The sequence below is a fragment of the Pleurodeles waltl genome, chromosome 2_2 (genome assembly GCF_031143425.1).
Source record: "Pleurodeles waltl isolate 20211129_DDA chromosome 2_2, aPleWal1.hap1.20221129, whole genome shotgun sequence".
Taxonomy (NCBI): Eukaryota; Metazoa; Chordata; class Amphibia; order Caudata; family Salamandridae; genus Pleurodeles; species Pleurodeles waltl.
Window position 1 is genome coordinate 664,386,616 of NC_090439.1, and position 23,933 is coordinate 664,410,548.

Consider the following 23,933-nt stretch of genomic DNA (forward strand, 5'->3'; position numbering starts at 1 on the left):
CTTGTGGTAACTGCAACGTGTGCTCTTTAACAAGTAGAATGACATCACTTGATCTTGACCCAATCGGAAAATGGTTCCTAAGAAGACACACTAATTGCAACTCTAAGAACTGCATTTATATGATCACATGCCCTTGTGGCTTGCGTTATGTAGGAATGACAACTCGACCAGTAAAAATACGCATAAATGAGCACAGAAGTAACATTAGATGCCAGAGAGTAACTACAAAACTATGTGCCCATTTTTTGGAGACTGCCCACACGCCAGATGATCTTCGATGGGTGGTCCTCGAAGCCCCTAAAAACCTCCCTAACGGTTCTCATTCACTTTTTAGAATAGAACAGCGATGGATTTTTAAATTAGGGACAATGTCACAAGGATTAAACGATGACATACCTTGGACAGCCCTCTCGACATAAACCCCTTTTTTGATGAGCAATACATTTAAGGATTCCTTACTCCATGTACCACTTCTTATGACCTTGATCTAGAATCAATAGCGACAATCTGCTGATTTTGTTTTTGGTTTTTAAAAATACTATTTGTATTTATTTCTATTTTTCTGTAATAGGTTAATAACCTTTATGTTCCTTCCGGTTCTTTGTATCTTTTACCTTTATTTAATAGTTTCTTTATTTATACCCGAATAACACATACACAGGTTCAATTGTGTTAAATATTATGGGCTTTTGGAGCTTCTATGATCGCCCCTTCTTTATGTTTTCATTAGAACATTTCCGATCTAATGTACCGGATAATTTTCACTCCGGTATAAAAAACACTGCCGTAGCTGTAGTCCTTTTTCTTGGTTAAGAATCCCCCCAAAAACTACAACTTTAAGTCTGTTTTCACTTTTCATTTAATGCGAGCCGGCAATTATTTCCGGTTACGCATATCGGGGTTTCCTCTTTATAAACCTCGGTAGAACGTCGTACCGGTGTTCTATATGGACACAGGTCTGCAGGGTAGTTTAATCAGCCTACTTTCAAAGGAACTACAAGTAAGTCTTTTCTCTCACCCGTTTCCGATCTACTGTACCGGATAATTTTCACTCCGTTTTTAAAAAACACTGCTGTAGCTGTAGTCCTTTATCTTGGTTAGGATTCCCCAAAAACTACAACTTTAAGTCTGTTTTCACTTTTTATTTAATGCGAGCCGGCAATTATTTCCGGTTACACATATCGGGGTTTCCTCCTTAAAAACCTCGGTAGAACGTCGTACCGGTGTTCAACATGGACACAGGTCTGCAGGGTAGGTTAATCAGCCTACTTTAAAAGGAACTACAAGTAAGTCTTTTCTCTCACCCGTTTCCGACCTTTTTTGTCCGCTGGTGCCCCTTGAGATAACGTGTTTGAACCAGCGATCTGCGACGGGTATTTAATTATTACATTTTTTCTTTTACTGACGCACAGCCAACTAGGATTGGATCGATAAACAATAATTATCCTCCTGCCCTGTACAATTTCTATATGCAAGGACTACAGATAATATAGCCCTATACTTGCCTTAATCTTGTTATTATTTAATGACACTAGATCGATGGTAATTTGTTTACTGCAACATTTACGATAATTCTCTGAACCTAGTTAATTATGACATGAGTTTTTCCTTCTGACTGATAGAAGCCTCAACCATCTGCTTCATTTATTTTTGACATCCTTCTATTGATTATGGGATTTTTGCTTGTATTTGTGCCATATCATAAATGGTAACGGTTTTCACGTTTAGTAATTATTTGTTTTGGAGAATTGTGAGCCAAGTTCCTGCCGAACTCTCTATGTTATCATTTTAACCTCTTTTGATTATTAATCAACAGAATATTAGTTCCTTATTTCCTGACTTGTGATCTTTTAAGAGCGCTATCCTGACATTGGGGATGGTAAACTGTTATTATTAATAATTTTCTTTCACTAGAGTGAGCCACTATAATCATACTAACTTCACATGTGCACTAATTTTGTAAATTTAATTATACAAATTGATCATGATTTATGCTTTATCTACTTAGGGTGAACCTTTTTTTGTACGAGTAGAACTAAGTAAGTGACTACTTATCTTTAGATATTGATGAGTATCTGTTTTGAAAATATTGGAGTAGATTTTCTTTTTTGGTCCTGAGGAAGCGTCATAGGATCCGGCTGGACCATTCGGACGCGAAACATGTAGACCCACTATAGAGAGATACCATATAGTGTTTATCCTCTTTTTGAGAGTAGGTGACCATCGTCTATCACCCGTTACTCTCTCACTTGTTTTTAATCTTGGTCTTCATCACATAAAACTAATTAAACTATGAGTGATAATTGTTGATGATGAACCAATTTTAATCTTTATCTATTCACTCCATTGACATCTGGGTACTTCTAATTGAGCACCCGCTCAAAATAAAAGTTTTGGATGTGCGACTACCTGAGCATCCCGGTTAAGAGCACCCCCTCGGGGGGAGCCCGTTAGGCATTGCAGCACCGGCCTAACGAGGAGCTTTCCTAATGATGAAGCCAGTCATCCATTGCGATGCATGAGGGTTCTTGCTCCTGTAGATATTTCATCCACTCTCAATAGGAACAGTGTACTTTTAGATTTATAATGCCAGTGGGGTTGGCCCGCCCAAATATGTCATCCAGGGGTCACTCTGACTCCCATAAACTCACAGAAACGTGGAGTCAACCAAGGCGTAGACTCCACCGCGGATTGAGGCATAGAATGCGAATGGTCCCTTGTCTCGAAGGACACGAAGAAGTCGAAGCAAGCTTCAACTTCTTTTTCTTCTTGTGCCTAGATGTACCCAAATGTCTCGAAGATTATGAATTGGACATCGATCTCTGGCTCTATGACCGAGTCCCGGACCTCCCTCTCGACTGGCACAACACGCTGCCAGCAGCTTGAGGGAGCGCTGCACCATGTGGTTCATGGCGTGGCAGTCAGAGCATGACTTCGGGTTGTGGTCATGCTCGAGGCTCCACAGGCAAACAAGGTGCGGGTCGATCATCAACACTGGTCAGTGACAGATGCAGCAAGGCTTAAAGCTGGCGTTCTTGGATGACATCCCTGTAACACCAAGAGGTAAAACTTTAAAAAAGGGTTGACAAAATGTTGAAAAAGCTCAGTCAAAAAGTGACTGATAGGGTAGCTCTTTCCAGATCTGCATTGGCTGACATGGAAAGAAAAGTGGTAGCACCTATATAGGTACCAAGGATGTCACTTCTGGCATGGACGACACCAACGACGCAGGTGGAGCTGAACAATACCACCTACAAGCGTGCAGGGTTACTGCTCCCAAAAAATCTTCCAGATCCAGTCTGACGCCTGGGATAATCCTGAGGTAAGGAATATGAAGCTACAAGTCTCTACCAGATTAAAACTAGTAAAAATCTATACAAATGGCCCTTTTAAGAAAAAATACAAAAATGAATAAATGATCATCCTGGTCTGGCTAGCACCAGGAAATACTTTTAGCAGCCAAGTACTTTAGGAAAAGTCAAAAGACTGTATATTGACTCGAATTATATGGCAAATGTTAGGTCTCTCTCTTTTGCACTTCCACTAGGGGACACTCCAAGTTGGTGATCGTATCGCTAAAACGGGAAGGTTAATGTTTTTCGCTACTGTGAGATTGGCATGAGAGAGTCGCTAACACATTTTCTCCTTTCCTAGTCCCCTGCATAAGACGGCATAGGAAACATGGCTAATGTCACTTTCAAAAACATATGTACTCATAATATTGAGGCATAATATTGAGAAGTGTGGCACAATGGTTAGAGTGGCAGGCCCTGATGCAGAGATCTGGCCGAGGACCAGTGTTCAATTCCTGCCTCAGTGGGTCTTGGGCTCAATTCCCTTGGACCAGATAATTCTCGCCTCAGTGCCTAATCTAATTAATGGGTCCCACTCCTTGCTTAATCCCCACAAGGGCCCTCACAGCACTTGGATGCCTGGCTTCACCCTGGGGCTGTCCAGGAGTGGGTGCCTCACAGGGAAAAGCCAAGAGAAGTTCCACAGCATTATCCGTACAGCGCCTTGAGACCCTAATGGGTGAGTAGTGCGCTATACAAGTGCAAAGTTTTTTATTTTTAACATACTGTGAGTAGTGCGCTATACAAGTGCAAAGTTTTTTTGTTTTTTTTAACATACTGACTTACAAGTGGTACTTTTGAATGTCTAGGTTTTTAGGATAAGTGTGGAAATCACATGGTCAGGCTACTTTCTTACAAAGGCAGAATGGTTAAGTTGGATAAGGGTTCTTAGGGATGCTATGTTCTATATTGGGTTTACTGAAAATGGTTTTCTGGATATATTAATAGTTATTTATGTACTTAAGTTGCCAATAGTTTTAAGAAATGTACAAATATTGCTCTTAATTTGAGTGATAAATAATGTTTACTGTTTTTATAAACTAAAGTATGTGAAGAGCTTTTGAATTTGCTCGACAATTTGCTGTCACTGAATTAAAAAAATAATGAAGGTTTGTGTTAAACAGCATTCTACTGAGGTTCTCATTCAGCAGAAATGCATACCCTAGTAATCAAGTTATTTTAAATGTAGTATGTGGAATGTTTTTATATGTCTTGTGTGAAATGAGATTGGAATTTAAGTGAAATTCACATCCAAATATTAATAATTTACCAAATGAATGGACATAAGAGACCATACCCTAAAAAATTAGTATGGCGTACGGCAATAGTTTTGCCTACAACAACCTAGTCATATAAGAACCCCGTTAATGTAAATGCTTTTTAAATATAATAACAGTGGGTCAACTCTGTGATTTCAAAGAGCTACACTTTAAAAAACAATTAATACACAGATAAGAAGTAAACTAGAGTTTAAATTAGATGCACATGTGGTATTAATAAATATCAAAATCCCAACCACTGCTGCAACCCACGGCATTATCCCCAGTAGCACTGGCAGACAAAAAGAACAGCCACAACATGTTATATTGCAACCCTCATACTGCAATAGCGACTCTGCACCCCTCCAAGGTACAGACCCTCCCCACACCCCTCTTTATTCATACCAACCATGTGAGATGTATCAAATTGGTAATATCATCCAGAGGGTATTATTTTTAACTCACCAAGACCCCACCACTCCTATCCCTTACTAATATGCACATTGTTGAAACCAACAGTGCTCCCACGTATTCCGTCGGTCGCAGCACGCCTCGTTCTGCAGCAGAAAGGGAAGAAACCCAATTATGATGCATGCCACCAAGGGGTAACCCTGGTGGGTGAGGGCTTTCCAAACAAAAAAAATGTTTTCTCCTTGTGGAAGTTCCTTTTCCGGGCTGGGCATTTATGTAGGTTTACTGAAGCCTTAAGGAGGATAGACCCAGTTCCTCTAAACTCTCCTTCTCCCCTTTAGTTAGTATATATAATTTGAGCAACAATTCGAGGTTTCCCAATATAGTGCACAAGGAATAGGTTTGACAGGCAGCTCTGAAATGAAAGTATGAAAACCTTCCTTTGCGTGAGGAACAGGTACAGAGCATAAAATGGTTTCTTTCCAGAAGAAAACCATGTATGTGTCCAGAAGAAAAGTGGGTGTTGCTCCACCGCAAACCGCTGTTGGAGTAGATAGGCTCCTTACGCCTCAGACCATCCAGCCATGAAAGCAGTCGAGTGCGTTCGCTAAGCCCAGTTTGACCAGGCCCACTATTGCCGAATGACCACACAACGCATTCAAAATAATATATATTCGAGCTCTTATAATGACATATACTCGACACATTGTGTGCTATAATGACTTTCTCCAAAACAAACTAGTGCTGTTTTGTCATTTTACAATGTTTAATAGTTTTACCTAATTCGGGGCTAGTGTAATCTGCAATTACCCACGGAAAGACGGGATACTGGGAGAGATCGTTACAGCTACGATCGGCCAGGTTGTTGAGGTGCAGGAGGTACTGGTTGTTAGTGATGTGCCCCTTCTGCCACTGCAGCATGTAGCTCTCAACCGTGTGCTCTGTCACATGATTCTCTGTAAAGAAAATTCAGAAAATCAGATATGTGAGTAGAATTCTTAGCTTCAGCCATAACCCACGCATTTCCCGGATACAGCAGAAAATATGAGAAGAGGAAACTAATTTCTCAGATAACAAACTTCCTGACACAAACTCAAGACATCATCAGAAACCTCCAACGTAAGTGTTGGGCCTAAATTGTTAGCAGAATGATGGGCATAAGCATAGTATACATATAGGACGCTGATAACGCATACATCGTTAATAATACACACATCTGAGAAAGAAATACAAATCACATTCAACAACAAATCGGCGTGACTGATGAATTGAGTGTAACAAGAAGTCAGAAAATAACTAAGAATATTGTAGGCAATAGAAAGAGAAGGGGTAAGGAGATAGAACGAGAGCAGCAATTTGCTCTAGTAATATGACAGAAATAGGAAACAAAGCATACATCAAGGATGCATTAAGTAGCTCTCAACTGGCAAGAGGAGGTTGCTAAGCAGAAAGGAAGTTGCACGGTGGGTGTAACTTATGCTGATGAACAGAAGTTGGGAAGGGTAATTCTCAAGTTAATATAGATCGAAACGAGCATGTCCTAGAGCTGACAAAGGTCCTCACTACGAGACACCAGGAATTAAGGGGAGGTTGTATTGGGGCCGGAATTACCGACTGGGGTGGTAACTTTACCCCTTATTATGGGTGTTATCAGATTAAGTACTCAGAATGGGGAATAACCATATAGGACTGGGATTAGTGGGTCAAAAACTGCAGGATTTCCACAGTCCAAGGACGTTAAAGCTCACAATTACAATCTGCTTTGAGCTGGTTATAAGTGTGAGCAGGGGAAGACAGTGGGTTGCTGTGCAGGGATCGTGGGTTGGGGAGGGTCTCAGGGGTAGGGGGAGTATTGTATGCTACCTCTTTGCTAAAAGATGGGGTCGATGGAGCCTATGTGCCTACCTCAGAACTTTGGTTGTCTCAACAAATGCAGATCTGAACCTTGTAAAATCGGGCACAGTATTCTTGCACCAAGTGTCTTTGGGTGTGTGAACCCCTGGCAACTTGTAATTTGGCGGACTCGCAATGATGGCCTTCAGGAAATGAGTGATAACCTAGGTCTCCTCTAAATTCTGGCAACCTTATAAAATGCAGATTTTATGGTGGAAATGTTTAACCCCTAGAGTAGAATAAGCGATGTGAACTTCCACTGTACGGGGAAACAATGATGTGGAAAAAACTTACAACCACAGTTTTGTTTGCGAGCTGTTACTTTAAGAATTCATGTGGGGAAGATAGTATAATTCAGAAGATGGACAAAACTAAGCATTTATAATCAAGTCAACTTCTACCCAGATAAGCGAATTAAAATGAGGCAAACCCTCAACCACCTTGATGGTACCTTCTCATCAGATTGTTCCTCATCTGGAACCCATTGTTGGTATCATGGATGGGCTCCATGAATAGCTGCTCTTTTACTGAGATCTTTTAAATGTAATTTCCAAATACGCAATGGAGTCCGCACAATAAATAGTAAAATTGCCTTCAAGTCACACAGACCATTTATTCAGGTTAACAATAAAAGCAAAAGGGTGGGAAATACACAGAATGATCTTCTGTTCCCTCGGTTGACATGTTTCAACCATTAATGTTAAGCCAAATTCGGGGTTTATGGCTTTCTTCAGGACCTGGACCTTGTAATGAGCTCTCTTTACTCTATTACTATTTTGTATCTATTACTGCAGGAAAAGTGCAAGGTGAAATGTATTTATTATTCAAGTGCAAGTCTCTGTGGTATGGCAGTAGTGTAGTATTGCCTTGCCTTGGTGAAAGCTATGGCCAGCTTCTATCTACTAGCTGCCTCTAAAAAGGCCAGACCCACCAAAGCACTTTAGCATTATTTAACATAGCCGCTACAGGGTTAACGTGAGCTTCCACCGATATCTGTTAGTAAAATTTACACCCAGAGTATTTTTAGTGGGATTTTTGACTTCGCCATTTCCATCTGCTTTTATGTTGCTGGTGTTTTTTTACTTAATTGATCTTCCCCTGATCTTCCCTTGGTGCATTGATTAATGGAAAGCCGATCTGTGTGTCATCCACATAGTTGTGAAATGACACCTCAAGATCTCATAGTAGCCTGTGCTGCAGGACCGGTATCAAGACTGTCCCCTGGTAACAAAAACTTTTCACTTGGGCCAACCTGTCAAAAAAGTAAGAGGAAGCTTTGCCCGCAGACTCCAACATCCTAACAACAGTTTCCAATCTCTTTAAAATTGTCTCAAAGCCAAAGGCATCTGGATCACCACTGTCCAAAGTTTCACGAATAGTTGTATGAACATCCAGCAGAGCATCTTATTTCCTCTACTCGGTCTGAACCAGACCGCCACTCTTAAAACCTATGATAATATGACAAATGGGATTGAAATTATTGAGTGGCTCTAAGACCTTCGGCAAGAAGAATGTATTAGATATTGGTCTAAAATTTGTCATTTCACAGCAATCTACAGATGCCTTCTTAATAAAGGGAGAAACCCAGGATTTTTAAGTCAGCAGTGCTAGAGCCAGGTATGAAAGACTAATAGGCAAACTGTGCAATTACTTGAATAACTCAGATCTACAAAGTTTACTAATTCCTGACAGGCAAGGATCCCCCTGTCCGCATTTAGGTTATCAGGAAGATTTTATTAATCATTCCTTTAATCTCATCAGTACTAGATTTTTTGAAGGGAACAGTTTTCTGGGTCACAGACATAATTTTTTCTCGATTCATCCCTAGTTTTGCCCAGAAGCTCGCATTCTGCTCTACTGAACATCGGTGTGCAAAATACCAAAGTTGTGTAGTTCTGACTCCACCTCATGCATGCTTAATCCACCACCACAAAAGCCTGCCCATTTTTCTCACTCTTGCGGTTTTCCACTATCTTCCTTTGTCGTGCTTTTCCACTCTTTCTCTTCCTCTCCCCCTTTCCTGTTTTTCCCTCTCTTTCCCTAGGTAAAAGTCTAAGGAGGAAAATAAATGCTGGTTCCCAAAAATGAGTGCCAGTGGGCCACACGTGCAATCACGGCTCAAATTGAGAACTGCGCCCTGCACAGATTGAGTGGAAGGATTTGATGTAATGAGGTTGCGTCAGATGTCATGCCCCGTGAAAGATGTGCTCAACACAAATGTCGTGCACATAGACACTAAGAGGAGAAATGGGGGAGTGTCTGTGCTGATATGTGACCTAAATGCTTAGTCCACCTGTGAATGAGCATAGATAAGAGTGAACAATGAGAAGGAATTTATTAACTACGTTAACCATCAGACAAGTAACAAGGTTGTGTTCTTGGAACAGGCAAAAAGACGTAACCAGTTTATTTTATTCCAAATGTCAATATTATATTAGACTTTTGTACGTGGTTTGGTACATTTTTGGGGTTTAGGTTAATGGTGATTAGTGACTGCTGGAAAAAACAGTAATGCATACACACTCATCAACAGCAATGCAAACATGGAGCAGTTACAGAATTAAAAGTGTAGAGAAAATGGAAAATCTTTGATGTCCAACAAAGAAAAGTTTGTAGGGCAAGTGTAAAAATAGCAAACCTAGATATTGTGCGATGTAGAAATACAGCTCATCACGGTCTTGAGGTTTGTAGAATTTAAGGTAAATGTCAGAGCATAAGTCATTTTCTGTGCAAAACACCTCTAATCCCTGGGAGAAAAAGAAGAAGTATTATATGAAGTGAATAACTGCAGTAAAATATAGCTTAAGTTAAATGTTGAAAGGACATGAGATAGCATCAGACAGTCGCTTAAGGGAATATATTTATAAAGGTCATCTAAAATCAACACATCACGCCAGTGTACATGAAGCCTATTTGTACTGTGTCCTGTTTCACAGTTGCCCTTTATAACTGTACGCAAATACAGCTTCTTTGGTACAGAAGTTGTGCATCTTTGAAATGGGTACATTTTATGCAGGCTCATCAAACATTATGTTTTACGTAAAGACAAATAATCGTCCACAGTCGTGCAAGAGGAGCTTGTGTCAGGGTGGTATATATTAATTTTGACAACACATGCAATTGATAAACACTGTAGACACACAGAATCACTTGTTAAAGTAACTTGTAAGGATTAACATCGTGTTAGATAGTTCTGTTCTGGCTCCTAAATTACTGACTGAGTTACAGAGACTTGGTAACATCTCTGGCCTGGTAACTGACAAAAACATCACGGTATTATTTCCTTTGGCCGCTTAAGGGAGAATATCAACGCAGGAGGTGCCGAATCTGGAAATACAATGGGAAGCTGAGAAATTTCTATATCTTCGAATGAAAGTCTACCATACGGCAGACAAACGAAACTCATATAACACAGAAAGGGTTGAGGTAGTCAATTCGGAGTGTGGACGTCAATTCGGTCATGGGTAAAGTACTTTCAGTTATGGACAGAGTGGCGGGTGCAGAAATGGTGGTTGTCTCGAGATGCCTGCACACTTTGCAAAACTCAATGTGGCCAATCGTCATTCAAGGAACTAGACCATATACTGATATAATTAGTAGTCACTTTTACCAGAACACCTGAGATAACCCTACATAGTAGGAGAAGTGGCACTAGCGTGAGAATCAGCAGTAAAAAGAGTCTTGAAACGCCCCCCCCAACCATTCTCCAGATCTCGGCAGATTTGGGGGCTACGCTGTTCTGTCGAATATCTCTCAGCATGTCCAAGACACAATGGAAAGACAGGGGGTGTGCTCATACTCTTCGACCAGCAGGTACAAATATCACTTTTTGAGATGCATGCGATGCATTTGGAGTTGGCAATTCTTAAAATTAGCTAAATTGTTGGAGTGTTGCTGGAGACGGGCAGAGCTGTAAACTGGTTTCAGAATTATATGAGGCCTGTAAGGCAGATAAGTCAAGTCTCTTTAAAAGTAACGGGAAGCGTCCTAAACAACGTGTCATCAACAACGCGGACATTTCCCATGCAAGCGGAACAACATTTGCTGGAACAACAACTGTCTTTTGTCAGCCTTAACCACGCATGAGCTAAACTACGCATACTAGTGGATCTGGAGTAGACGCATTGAGGTAAGTGGGCTGGGGCAAGGTTCAGGGCTACTTTTTAGGGATGAGGGGTGGATTAAGGGTTTAAGGGAGGGGGTCAGGATAGATTTTTTTTTTTTTTTTTTGGAGCAGGGGCCGGGGAAGTTGATTTTTTATGGCTTAGAGTGGATGGGGGGGGATCTGGGTAGTTTATTTTTTAGGGGCTGGTGTAGTTTTTTTTTTAGGGCTTCGGGTCGGGAGGCGGGGTAGCTTATTTTTTAGGGGCAGGGAATGGTTTAAGGAAGGGCGAGAGGAGAGAAGGAAGGATCGGGAGAGGAAGTGGTGAGGTAAGTGGGGCTGGATTTAGTGCTTAGGGAGGGTGGGGGGGGGTCAGGGTAGTTTACTTGTTAGGGGTGGGTGAAGGTTTTAGGGCTCATGGCATGTGGGGGTGTCGGGCTGTTTAGTTTTTAGGGGTAGGGGAGTTGGGGCGAAGTTTTTTTTAGGGCTTAGGGTGGGTGGGGGTTTAGGGTAGTTTAGTTACTGGGGTGGGGCAAGGTTTTAGGGCTCAGGGTGGGTGGGGGTGTCGGGATATTAAGTGTTATGGAGCAGGGGTGGGGTAGTTATTTTTGGGCTTAGGGTGGGTGTGGGGTCGGGGTAGTTTAGTCATCAGGTGTGGGGGAAGATTTTAGGGCTCAGGGGGATGTCTGGGTAGTTTACTTATTAGGGGTGGGGTGGTTTTGGGTCTCAGGGCAGGTGGGGGTACTTTTTTAGGTTTGCAGGCGAGGATTGTATGACAACCACGCATGCCGTTTCCACATATGCCTTTACTAAGCACACCTTTATAACAACATTTATTGTGAAGGCATGTGTGGCAAAGGCATGTGTGGAAAGGACATGGTTGTGTTTCCGACCGCGTTGTTAAGGCATGTGTGGTTCCGGCATGCATGGCTGTGTCATACAACCAAAGGTAACACATAGGAATCATCCTGTTCTTTAGAACAACTGGTAGCTAGCAATGCTACATTTAAATTATCAAATTTTTTACTTTTTGAATCATATTTATGTCACCCCAGTGAGACTTCATAGGATATTCAAAGATCGATCCCCTATGTGTCCAAGATGTCGGGGAAGGTACCGCCACTTTTCTGCATGTGACGTGGGAATGTGGTCCCATATCAGGCTATTGAAAGGGTCGGACTACAACAATGAAGAGTCTAACATCTCTGTTAGAAATTAGGTTGGTGGTGGACAGGGGTTATGACCCTGGGTCAAGCAGCAACCACAATCCTAGTCTGGGTAAGTGTCAGGCAAATCCTAAATTAACCTGTGCCGACCCTCTGGAAGCGTGGTACAGAAAAGTCAAGCTTAACTTAGAGGCACTGTGTAAAGTATATGTGCAACACTTCAAACAGTAAAACTGTGAAAACACCACACAAAAAGATTCCAAACGAGGTTAGAAAAATAGAACATAATTTAATAAATAAAACAAGACCAGAACAAAAATAATCCAGTAAGTAGAACTTGAGTTATACATTTTTAAAGAATAAACAGTAGAATAGCACTTAGAAGAACAAAGTGCCAACCAAGGATATCTGGTCATTCCAAACTGGGACAAAGTCAAAATTTAGGCTGACCGGGAAGGAGCATGGGTCGGCTACAGGGGCCATGTTAAGCCCACTAAACCAAACTACCTTAAATCCTGGTTGAGGAGCATTGCTTGGGTCTGGAACACAGATGCATTGCACAGGTGAGGTGAATAATGCATTGGTTCTGAGATGTGGTGAGGCTGCAGTGTGTTGACGTTGAGAACCCTGTCGATGGGACTTGCAATGCAAAAAACGGTGTCAGGGGATGAGCTGCGCAGCCGAGATAATACGTTGATTCTGATAGGCTGCGATGCAGATCTGTAGCATTATCGCAACTGCAATTGACGAGGGATGCGAGGGGCTGGCACTGGGAAAATCATCACGCAGCGGCAGCTCCAAAGGTGATGCATCAGTCCCAAGATGTGGAGATGCAAGTCTGTTGCTACAGTTGCGACCCCCATAGTAGCAGTGATGAGTCAGTTCTGCTTCATGCAGCAGCAGCGATGTTTCCGTTCTTCTCCCGCAGTAGAAGATGCATTGGTTCCACTGGAGAAACCATTGGCCTACTTCCAAGGGTCCAGTAATGGGGTGCCACCACTTGCCAGGGCAGACTCACAGATGGCAGAGTCCAGGTGCATAACAGGGTGGTTGGAAGCATTTTATGTCTCTGAGACTCAGGAGCCAACTAGCTCTTGGAGTCACCCTGGGTTCTAGTTTGGAGAGATTCAGGTCCAGTACGTCTCACTCTCACGCAAGAGGGCAGTAGGTCAGCACAGCAAAGCAGGAATCCAGCAGAGTAGCAGTCCTTCAGCAACACAGCAGTCCTCCTTCCTGGCAGAGTATCCATAGGACCAGACATGTAGTAAAGTGATGGTGACTGGGATCCAGTATTTATACTTTGCTGCTCTGGTTCTAGAAGGTGGGAGAAGCTTCTAGACAATGGCTTTGAAGTGCAAGGAATTCCCTTCCTCCCTTGCCGTGGCTCCAAGCTGGTTGAAGTGACAATACAAGGTCTTTAAGCCTTTTGTGTGTGGATAGGACACAGCCTACTCAGGTGTAAGTGAGGTTGTGCCCAGCTCCTGTCTCCCATCCTGACCAGGATTACTCATTAAGTCACACCTAAGCTCCCATTGTGTGTGGCTGTCTAAGAAGAATACACAAAGTCCAACTGCCAACCACACTCAGTCATGTGTCCAGGGAAAGGCTGCAGGCACCAAATGGTTAAGGCAAGAAAATGCCTTTCTAAAAGCGGCATCTTCAGAATTGCAACTTAAAATCAGACTTCACCAGGAGTTAGGATTTTAAATTATGATTCCAGAGACGCAAAACATTAAGGGGTCAACTCTTCCCATTTGGAGGCTACACTTATTAGCTGTAATAAGGCAACTCTAAGGTTATCCTATAGGAGAGATAGGCCTAATAGTAGTGAAAATCAAAATTGAAGGAGCTTTTCCACAACAGGGCATGTGAAACCTAACAACACATGTCATATCTTTTAGATACACTTAAACCTGCCCTTTGGGCTGTCCAGTGCCTACCAGAGAGGTGATATGTATGAAAAAAGGAGGTTTAAACCCGGCAACAGGTTTATTTTGCCAGGTTGAAATGGCAGTGTAGACAGCATACACAGTCTCTCCAATGGCAGGGCTTGGACATGTTTAAGGTCTACTTCACTGAGTCGCACAATCAGTGCTGTAGGTCCACTAGTAGCATTTAATGAAAAGGCCCTGGGCACATTTAGCACACTTTACTGGGGACTTATAAGTAAAGTGAACTACTTCTGTCTGAATTTTCTTGTCCGTCTTTTGACGATCTTAGCAAATTGATCCTGAATATTAAGTCCGGCTCCCCTCTGGATCCCTGTCCTCCTTCAGTGATTCATATGGCCCCCGATTGTATAGCTCGGACTTTAATTCCTATCTTTCAGGAAATCCTTAGTTCTGGATGTTATACTGCTAGGTGGAAGGAGACCATAGTAGTTCCTGTGAAGAAGAAACCAGTTGGAGATTTGCAGGACCCTGAGAATTTACAGCCAATTGCGCTCCTTCCCTTCTTTGCTAGGATTCTGGAGAAAATTATGAATAGTGTACTAGCAGATTTTCTTGGGGAAGTGTAAGCTTTAGATCCCTCTCAGTATGGCTTCAGGAAAGCACATAGTACGGAAACTGCTCTTATTTCCTCCACCAATTCTATTCGAAGACTTGTAGATGAGGGACAAGGTGCCATTTTGGTCCTATTGGATTTATCTGCAGCCTTTGATACTATTTCTTCCCAGATTTTGATGACCCGTCTTTATCAAGTAGGTGTCAGAGGTAGGGCCTTGAAATTGTTGGAATCCTTTTTATCTAATAGATGGACCACTGTAAGATGTGGCAATTTTGATTCCACTCCTTATCTACTTCCTTGTGGGACTCCACAGGGTTCCTCATTGAGCCCTGCCTTGTTTAATATCTATGTTGCCCCGCTATCCAATTTGGTTTGATCTTTTGGCTTTATCCCCACTTCATATGCAGATGACACACAGCTAATTATCCCAGTTAATAAAAACTGGGAGGAGGTGGCGGACTGCTTCAACATTTGTATGAAGGAGGTCAGTAATTGGATGGGGTCCAATTGGTTGAAATTGAATGCTTCCAAGACTGAAATTCTCTGTTTTGGATCTGGTGTTAAATATTGGAATCCACGCTGGTGGCCATCAGATTGTGGTTCCCTTCCAACCCCCACCAATGTTAGCAAAAACCTGGGTATTTTGTTTGATAATCAACTGTCCTTTAAAAATCAGGTAAACCACACGGTTAAAACTGGTTTATGGTTGATTAAAATGTTAAGGAAAGTTTTTCCCTTTCTTCAGATCTTCAACAGATCATTTTTAAATCTCTTTGTCTGTCTTTCAAAGCAGTGCATGGCCTAGGTTCAAAATACCTGTCCGCTAAATTAGGTTGGTATAAACCTAAGAGACATCTTAGATCATTGTCAGCTCACTACATTCAGGTCCCCCGTACTAATAGAGTGAAGTGGGGTGATAAAGCCTTTACTGTGGCAGCAGGTAAGTGCTGGAATTCCCTTCCTCCAAACATTAGGGCTGAAACATGTTATCTACGGTTTCGGAAACTGATTAAAACTTGGCTCTTTCCTAACTAATCCTTGTTTTCTTTTCCTTCTGCGGGTTGGGGTTTCCTAATGAGTTTAGTGACGTTTTTACCTATATTATCGCTTCGATGCTCTTTGTAAGCCAGAATGGGCTTTATAAATATACTCACATACATGTTTGAAAGTAGACAAAATGGAAGAAAGTGTTCACTACTTATGCCTGGGTGGGTGGGAATTACTTTATTACCGAGAAGAAACCGTAAGTGCTGATGTACTGCTTGGGACCAGAAGGTCAGAAAGTGAAACATGCCAATTATGGATAAACCAATATTACCATGTTTTAAGGAGTGAGTTTCCTGGTGACTTCTGTACAGGGAAAAACGGCTAGGTCAGTGTGAAACTCTTAAATCTCTTGTAAAGCTGACTCTGAAGCAATACACAGATTCAGATGAGTCAGCGGTACAAAACACTTGCAATGGTGGCCCAATTTAGCTAAACCAGATAATCCAAAATACCAATGTGTATGAGACATTAGCTAGGTCAACTACCATACATTGAAAGTATTCAATAGGTGCCACCTAACAAAAGAGAACTAACTGGGATATCCTATGAATATGCAACGGCTGAGAGTTGAACCTAAGACTCAAGCCTGGCTTTAGGGCTGGTGGCATCCGGTGCAACAATGTTTGTTGGCGCCTCCCCAGTGACCACTTCCGCCACAATAACAGTGCCCCTAAAGTCTCCATAACCACTCTCAGATGCATTTATTCAGTTTTATAGTGCCACTCATACCAGTGTAGGGTGCCAGAGCACTTAACATCACACACACATTGCACAGAAACAGTCATCTTACGTGCGTAAATCAGTGTATAGAAAATGTTGCAAAAGACAGAGTACTACAAGGTGTAGGAGTCACATGTCATCCATACTGGCAGGCTGTACAGTTTAGAAGAGCTTTGTCTGTAGAAGCACAAACTCAGAATTCTAAATTTAACACTGTGGTTTGGGATTCTTTTGAATAATAAAACTTGAGAAATCGGAACATTGTCATCTATACTGTGGACTTTGCATGCAGCTCTTTGATGACAATTAATTGCTCACTGTTCTGTACTAGGTTTTAACTTATAAACTGCAAGCAACAAAAGGATCTCTCCGACAAAAGCAGTAACTCACTGACCTGTTCATATTACATGCACTTTGTGATCTGCATGGTACACATTCTTTGCAGCAGAAATATCAGTCCTCTGCGCTATCTTATGATGAGTAAAAATTTCCACTAGACAAACCTTTTATCTCTCTCCAGGAAGAAGATTAACTACCGGTGTTATCTTGAAATTGTTATTGTTGCCTGAAAACTGGAGGCAAGGAATGCGGCAGCAGGTGCTTTTAATACCATATTATACTTGCAAACACAGCGCCTTCACCCGATGTCAGCACCCGGTGCGGTGGCACCAGTTGCACTGCCCTAGAGCCGGACCTGCTCAGAATAAACCACTGAGAAAGCAACGTTTTCAGGCTTCCCTAGTATTAAGATCTCAGCTGAGGAGATATTACTACCCATATCAAATGAAGAAGAAGCCAGCCATCTGACGAGTGTCTGCAACAATGCCAAGTAATCCCTGGTCACCTTATTACACAAGATTTTGATATCCAAGAGAAATAAATTAATATAATGCAGGGCCACGTTGTGAAAACAGTCAAGAATCAGTGGAGAATGGAAAGTCCAAATACTCGTCTTTTTTCATGTATGCTTAAGAGAAGATCATAATAAAACACTTAAAAAAATCTTGAATGCAAACTAATTCTCTGTGCGAGTGAGATTAAAACAGACAGAGAGTGTACTGATTGATAAAGATCAGAATTTGACAAGTAGAATGAAGCAGAAAAACATTTGTCAAAAACAGAATACTAACAGTATTATAAAACTTCACATTCATTTGCTAAGAAACCTATCAAGATATCGTTCTATGTAGGCACTTGGAGAAGAGGAGAGACCATATGTCTGATACTTGATGACTTAAAGATGTAGACTTTGCCAACTGCAGGAACAGTTTATGAGCGGTAAGCCTGCTATCCGAGGGTTAAATTATTTTATGTTTTAAAAATTCACTGATCATTAACTTTGCCAGAGTCTGTCAGTAAATGATCCCAAACCGAAAGCCCTCAGTATGAAAACTACTGCAGGAATATTGTTTTAAAGATCGAAAACTTTATTTTAATTTCTTCGTTAGCCTCCGAACCAACAGTGAATAATACATAACTGTACAGTGACATTTACAGCACACGTGTAGATGTATACAGTCGACATGCTCCCCATATTTTGCTTCCCACCTCACCTAAGCAACAGACCAAACCATGGTGGTCAGTCATTTTATACACTTCATCGACGGGGCAGAGTAGGGATGTAAAGGACTGTAAGCCTACATTTTTAACTCATAACAGCAGCCATATCGTTGAATATTCGAGTTAATAACCATTTACAACGGACTGCTGAAATATTTGGCGGACCTTTGAAACTTCATTAAAATAGAATGAATCAGTTTAGTAGTTCCATTAACAGGCCAGTAATTCATTACGGTAAAAGTACTTGGCTACATGGATTAGAACAACTTTTATGCTGACGATTCTCAAAAATGTACTTCCTTTTCAGTCTTCACTTACAGACCTAAGAAAGAAGTACTTACTACCAACATTTAAAGAGTTAAAATTATGTTCGACCAGGGAAGCAACAACGTGCTGCTTCTCCTTACAAACTCTTATTTCAAATCTGGCAAGACACCAATGTAATGTTAACCAGACACTTGACAATTGTAGTGCTTTCCTCTTAGCTAGTTTCTAAGCACTAACATAACACAACAGAAATGCACTTCTGAGGTCATAGAAGACTTTTATTGTTGTTAATTCTTCCCCAACCACAATATTTATGAATGACGAATTAGTAGCTTTCAAGTCCGCGTTAATCAAACAAAATATATCAGTTTGCAATATACACAGCAGGTTATATTTATAAGATATTGAATGCAAAGCAAAACAAATACTTCACCGTGTGGGAACTATCTACAGCTTCATCTTTCTAAGGTCTGCAAGCTGATGACCCCTGTCAGCCGCGAGAAAGAGATTCATCTACCCACACGGGATTGCTGGCAGCTGGCGCCAAGCTCCAGCACGAGGTCCGGCAGATTCGAATCTGACTCTCTGCAGCCTGTTACATTCGTTACAAAGGTGTGCCCCCTCCTCTCAGACCTGGGAAACTGAGCAAGCCTTTTGGAGACTGGCCAGGTCTCCAAGACTACTCCTGTTCCCAAGCTCAAGCGAAGAGAACAACACCATGTACCCTCTCTTATCATGTCTAGTCTACTGTGAGAAAAACATCTTGGTTCTCTGGTGCAAAAACACAGCTTGGAAAAATACAGCTTGGATTCTCAACTGCAATGTCTAACTCCACGTTAAAGGCAATGGGCAGCTAACCTAAGTATCAAATGCAATGTCATGTTAAAGGCAATAGGCAGCTAACCTAAATATCAAATGCAATGTCTAGTGTCATGTCAAAGCCAATAGGCAGCTGAGCTGAATACAAAATGCAATGTATAATATCATGTCAAAGCCAATAGGCAGCTGAGCTGAATACAAAATGCAATGTCTAATATCATGTCAAAGCCAATAGGCAGCGGAGCTGAATACAAAATGTGTCAAAGTCAATAGGCAGCTAAACTGAATACATCATGTCAAAGCCAATAGGAATGCAATGTCAAAGCCAATAGGCGGCTAGACTGGATACAGCATGTCAAAGCCAATAGGCAGAATACAGAATGTAATGGCTAATGCAATGTCAAAGCCCATAGGCGGCTCAACTGAATACAGAAAGTAATGGCTAATGCCATGTCAAAGCCAATAGGCAGAATACAGAATGTAATGACTAATGCAATGTCAAAGCCCATAGGCGGCTAAACTGAATACAGAAAGTAATGGCTAATGCCATGTCAAAGCCCATAGGCGGCTCAACTGAACAAAACATACCATGTGCTACTGGTGAACATTGAGCAACTAATATGCGCAGTGGTGAAACACAAAGTCATTGGTCAAAACAAAACTTATCAAATGGCAGTACAACAATAAACTCTAAAATGTATAAAGAACTCCATAAAATTAAAATGAAGTACCTTCATATTTAAAATATATATATTTTTCATCTATGTTAAAAGGTGCAATACCGATGGATATACTTTGCATTCATTTTTATGTACAGGAAAAACCCTTCAGCAGTACCTTTCTTATTAATGTAAAAATGTTTATTTATACAATAAAGTGTTTACCTATTAATTTACTTACTCAGCAGTTTCACTCTACATTACTTACCCAAATTGAGTACAAGAATAGGGAGTCAGGTGAAGAATATGTAATACAAATGAGACAACTGGGAGCGATGTGTAAGTTTGCAGCTATAGTGGAGGACAGAATGGATTCATGCAATGAAAAGGTGTGAGATGAATTATGTATAAAGCATAATCCATCAGTCACAGAGGTCGGAGTTCTGGCTTAAAATCAGAACATAGCATTGAAAACATTGGCAAAACACAGAAAATATAGAATATAGACAGAAAGTCCAAGAGATAAATATAAAGCAAAGCTAAAAAAGAAAAGAAAACGGGAGTGAACAAGGAGACCAGTCCAAGGAGTGAAAGGCAAATTGATGAAGAAGGCAATAGTTGATCACATGACTCCCGAGAAGGGATATCCGGCAATGAAAGTGATTTGCACAAATTTTGGACATAAGAGGCATTATGCAAAGTGATGTAAAAGAGGTGGAATGATGTGTTTTAAGCCTTCCATGAAGGCTTTGCTAACAGGTACTCTAAATAAGGAGCTGTGCTATATATTTTGAAAATATGCAGAAATTGCAGTGAGATGTATTTTTATGGAAGAGAATGCTAAATTTGATTTTTGTAAATTAAGTAAATAGCATACAGTGTCTTGTATTGATGCTGAAAGAGGGGTAATTTGTTTAGATTGACAGTAATATGCAAATCGTTTCCATTTGTTGGCATAGCACTATCTAGTAGTGGGTTTTCTTGCTTGCTTATTTACATCCATACATTCAGTTGGTAGCTGTAAATACTTAAATTCTATCACCTCAGCAGCCAAATCGCTAGATTGAGTATGTTGGGATTTGGATGCCTGATCTGTTGTTTGTTTCGTGTTAACAGATCTGGTCTGTTTGGGAGTTTGATATGTGGTACTACTGACAGGTCTAATAGTGTTGAGTACCAGGGTTGACGTGCCCACTTTGGCGCTATGAGTATGAGTTTGAGCTTGTTTTGACGCAGTTTGTTGACTAGAAATGGAATGAGAGGGGAAAAAGCAAATATCCCTGACCAATTCATCCATAGAGCATTGCCCTTGGATAGTGAATGTGGATGTCTGGATGCGAAGTTTTGGCATTTTGTGTTTTCGCTTGTGGCGAACAGATCTAAGTCTGGTGTTCCGCAATGGTGAATTTATAGTCGAAGCACTTGAGGGTGAATCTCCCATTCGTGTGTTTGTTGATGATCTCTGCTGATAACATCTGCCAATTGGTTGTGTATCCCTGGAATGTATTGTGCTACCAGGTGAATTTTGTTGTGGATTGGCCATTGCCAAATTTTCTGGGCTAGGAGGGACATTTGGGATGAATGGGTCCCTCCTTGTTTTTTAGGTAATACATTGTTGTCATGTAGTCTGTTTTGATAAGGATATTATAAGTGATTTATGTGTAACTGTTTGTGTTTGGCGTCCCATTGTCCTTGAATGTTATGATTGTTGAGGTGCGCCCCCCAGCCAATGATTGATGCATCTGTTGTAAGTATGGTCTGAGGCACGGGGTCTTGAAATGGCCGCCCTTTGTTTAGGTTTGTGGAATTCCACCACTGAAGGGATATGCATGTTTTGCGGTCTCTCAACACTAGATCGTGAAGTTGACCCTGTGCCTGTGACCATTGCTGTGCAAGGCACTGTTGTAAAGGCCGCATGTTTAGTCTTGCATGTGGTACAAGGGTGATACAGGATGCCATCATGCCCAACAGTTTGATGATGAATTTGTCAGTGTGCTGTTGGGCTGGCTGCATTTGTGGCAATATATTGCGAAATGCTTGTATTCTTTGTGGACTTGGGCTTGCAAGCGCTGTTTGCATATTTAGTGTGGCTCCTAAATACTGTTGAATTTGCGCAGATTGTAGGTGTGATTTTTGGTAGTTTATGGAGAACCCTAGGTTGTGTAAGGTTTGTATTACATAATACGTATGGTTTTGACACTGTGCATGACTGTTGGATTTTATTAGCCAATCGTCCAGATATGGGAAGACATGAATGTGTTACCTTCTTAGGTAGGCTGCAACTACCACCAGGCATTTAGTGAATACTCTGGGAGTACGAAGGGTAACACTTTGAACTGATAATGTTTTCCTTGAATCACAAACCTGTGATATTTTCTGTGCGCTGGATGGATGGGTATGTGAAAATACGCATCTTTGAGTTCTAAAGTTGCCATGAAATCGTGCTGTTGAAATAGTGGGACAACATCCTGTAGTGTCACCATGTGAAAGTGTTCTGACAGGATGTAAAGATTGAGGGTTCTGAGATCTAATATTGGCCTTAATGTTCCGTCCTTTTTGGGAATGAGGAAATACAGTGAGTAAACTCCTGTTCCTAGTTGATTTTGTTGCACTGGCTCTATTGCTTGAGTGATAGAGATTGTACTTCCTCTTGCAACAGGGCAATATGTTGTGTGGAGAGGTTGTGTGGTTTTGGTGGAATATTTGGTGGAGTTTGTGCCATTTCTATGCAATAGCCATTGCGGATAATTGATAATACCCAGCTGTCTGTGGTAATGTGTTGCCAATTGTTGTGGAACCTTTGCAGTCTTCCCCCCACAGGTGAGGTGTGAATTGGGAAGGGATGGATCAAGTCACTGCTTTGCCTGTTGTGAGGCTTGTTTTGTTGACGGATATTTTCCCCTGCCTCTGGGGTACTGGCCTCTGTAAGTGCTTTTGAAACCACCTCTTTGATATTGAGGTTGGTAGGCCGACTTTGTGAGGTGGATGCCTCAGGTGTTTGGGTTCTAAATCCACCTCTGTATTGGGGCTTATGAAAGAATCCCCTGTATTGTGTTGTATATAAAGCATCCATGGCTTTAGCTGTGTCCGAATCTTTTTTCATTTTTTCAATAGCCGTGTCTACCTCCGGGCCAAAAAGCTGTTTTTTTTAAACGGCATATTGAGGACAGCCTGTTGTATTTCAGGCTTAAATCCTGAAGACCTAAGCCATGCGTGCCTTCTTATGGTGACAGCAGTGTTGACGGTTCTAGCTGCTGTATCTGCAGAATGGAGGGCTGACCTGATCTGATTGATTGTGATAGCTTGCCCTTCCTCAACTATTTGTTGTGCCTTTTTCTGTTGTTCTTTGGGGAGATGTTGTATTATGTCTTTCATCTCAACTCAGTGGGCCCTATCGTATCTAGCCAACAATACCTGAGAGTTGGCTATCCTCCACTAGTTGGCTGCCTGAGATGCCACCCTTTTGCCCGCAGCATCAAACTTTCTACTCTCCTTGTCTGGTGGGGGTGCATCCCCCGATGACTGCGAGTTTGCTCTTTTCCTGGCTGCGCTTACCACTACAGAGTACGGAGACAATTGTTGTGTGATAAAGGCAGGATCATAGGGAGGTGGCTTATATTTTTTCTCCACCCAAGGAGTAATTATTCTAGTCTTAACTGGCTCCTTGAATATTTGGTCAGCATGCTTTAACATGCCTGGGAGCATGGGAAGTGACTGATAAGTTGTATGTGTAGAGGAGAGTGTATAAAAAAGGAAGTCATCCTCGAACGGCTCAGTGTGCACGGCAACATTGTGACAGAATGCCGCCCTAGCTATGACCTGAGTGTAGCCTTTACTATCCTCTGGTGGTGATGGCTTAGAGGGATAGCAGTCTGGGTTGTTATCTGGAATGGGATCTGGATCATAAGGATCCCATGGATCCACATTGTCTTGCTGTGAACCAAATGAATGTGCTGGAGATTGCACAGGTGTGGGACTAGTAGGGGGAGGGATAAGCAAATGAGGAGAGTGAGGAGGAGACTGAGGAGGAAAAAATTGAGGAGGGGGAGGTTTCTCTTTGGTTTTTGGCACTTTAGCTGGTGGCTGAGCAGTGTCCAATTCTGCTTGAAAGGCTAATTTCCTCTTAGGCTTTAGAGGAGGTGCTGTTATAAATCTGCCACTGTCTTTGT

The 23,933-nt window shown here is 41.6% G+C and overlaps 1 protein-coding gene across 2 annotated transcripts in view; it reads right to left on the bottom strand.

Annotated features, from left to right (window-relative positions):
* Positions 1–23,933, bottom strand: part of NSMAF (neutral sphingomyelinase activation associated factor) — a 665,048-nt gene that overhangs the window by 366,273 nt on the left and 274,842 nt on the right. For both annotated transcript variants that reach the window (XM_069220229.1, XM_069220228.1), the window contains exons 12-13: positions 9,555–9,663; positions 5,803–5,979 (exon numbers count right to left, since the gene is read on the bottom strand). In XM_069220229.1, coding sequence (XP_069076330.1) covers positions 5,803–5,979; positions 9,555–9,663 — 286 coding nt within the window. The remainder of the gene's footprint in view (positions 1–5,802; positions 5,980–9,554; positions 9,664–23,933) is intronic.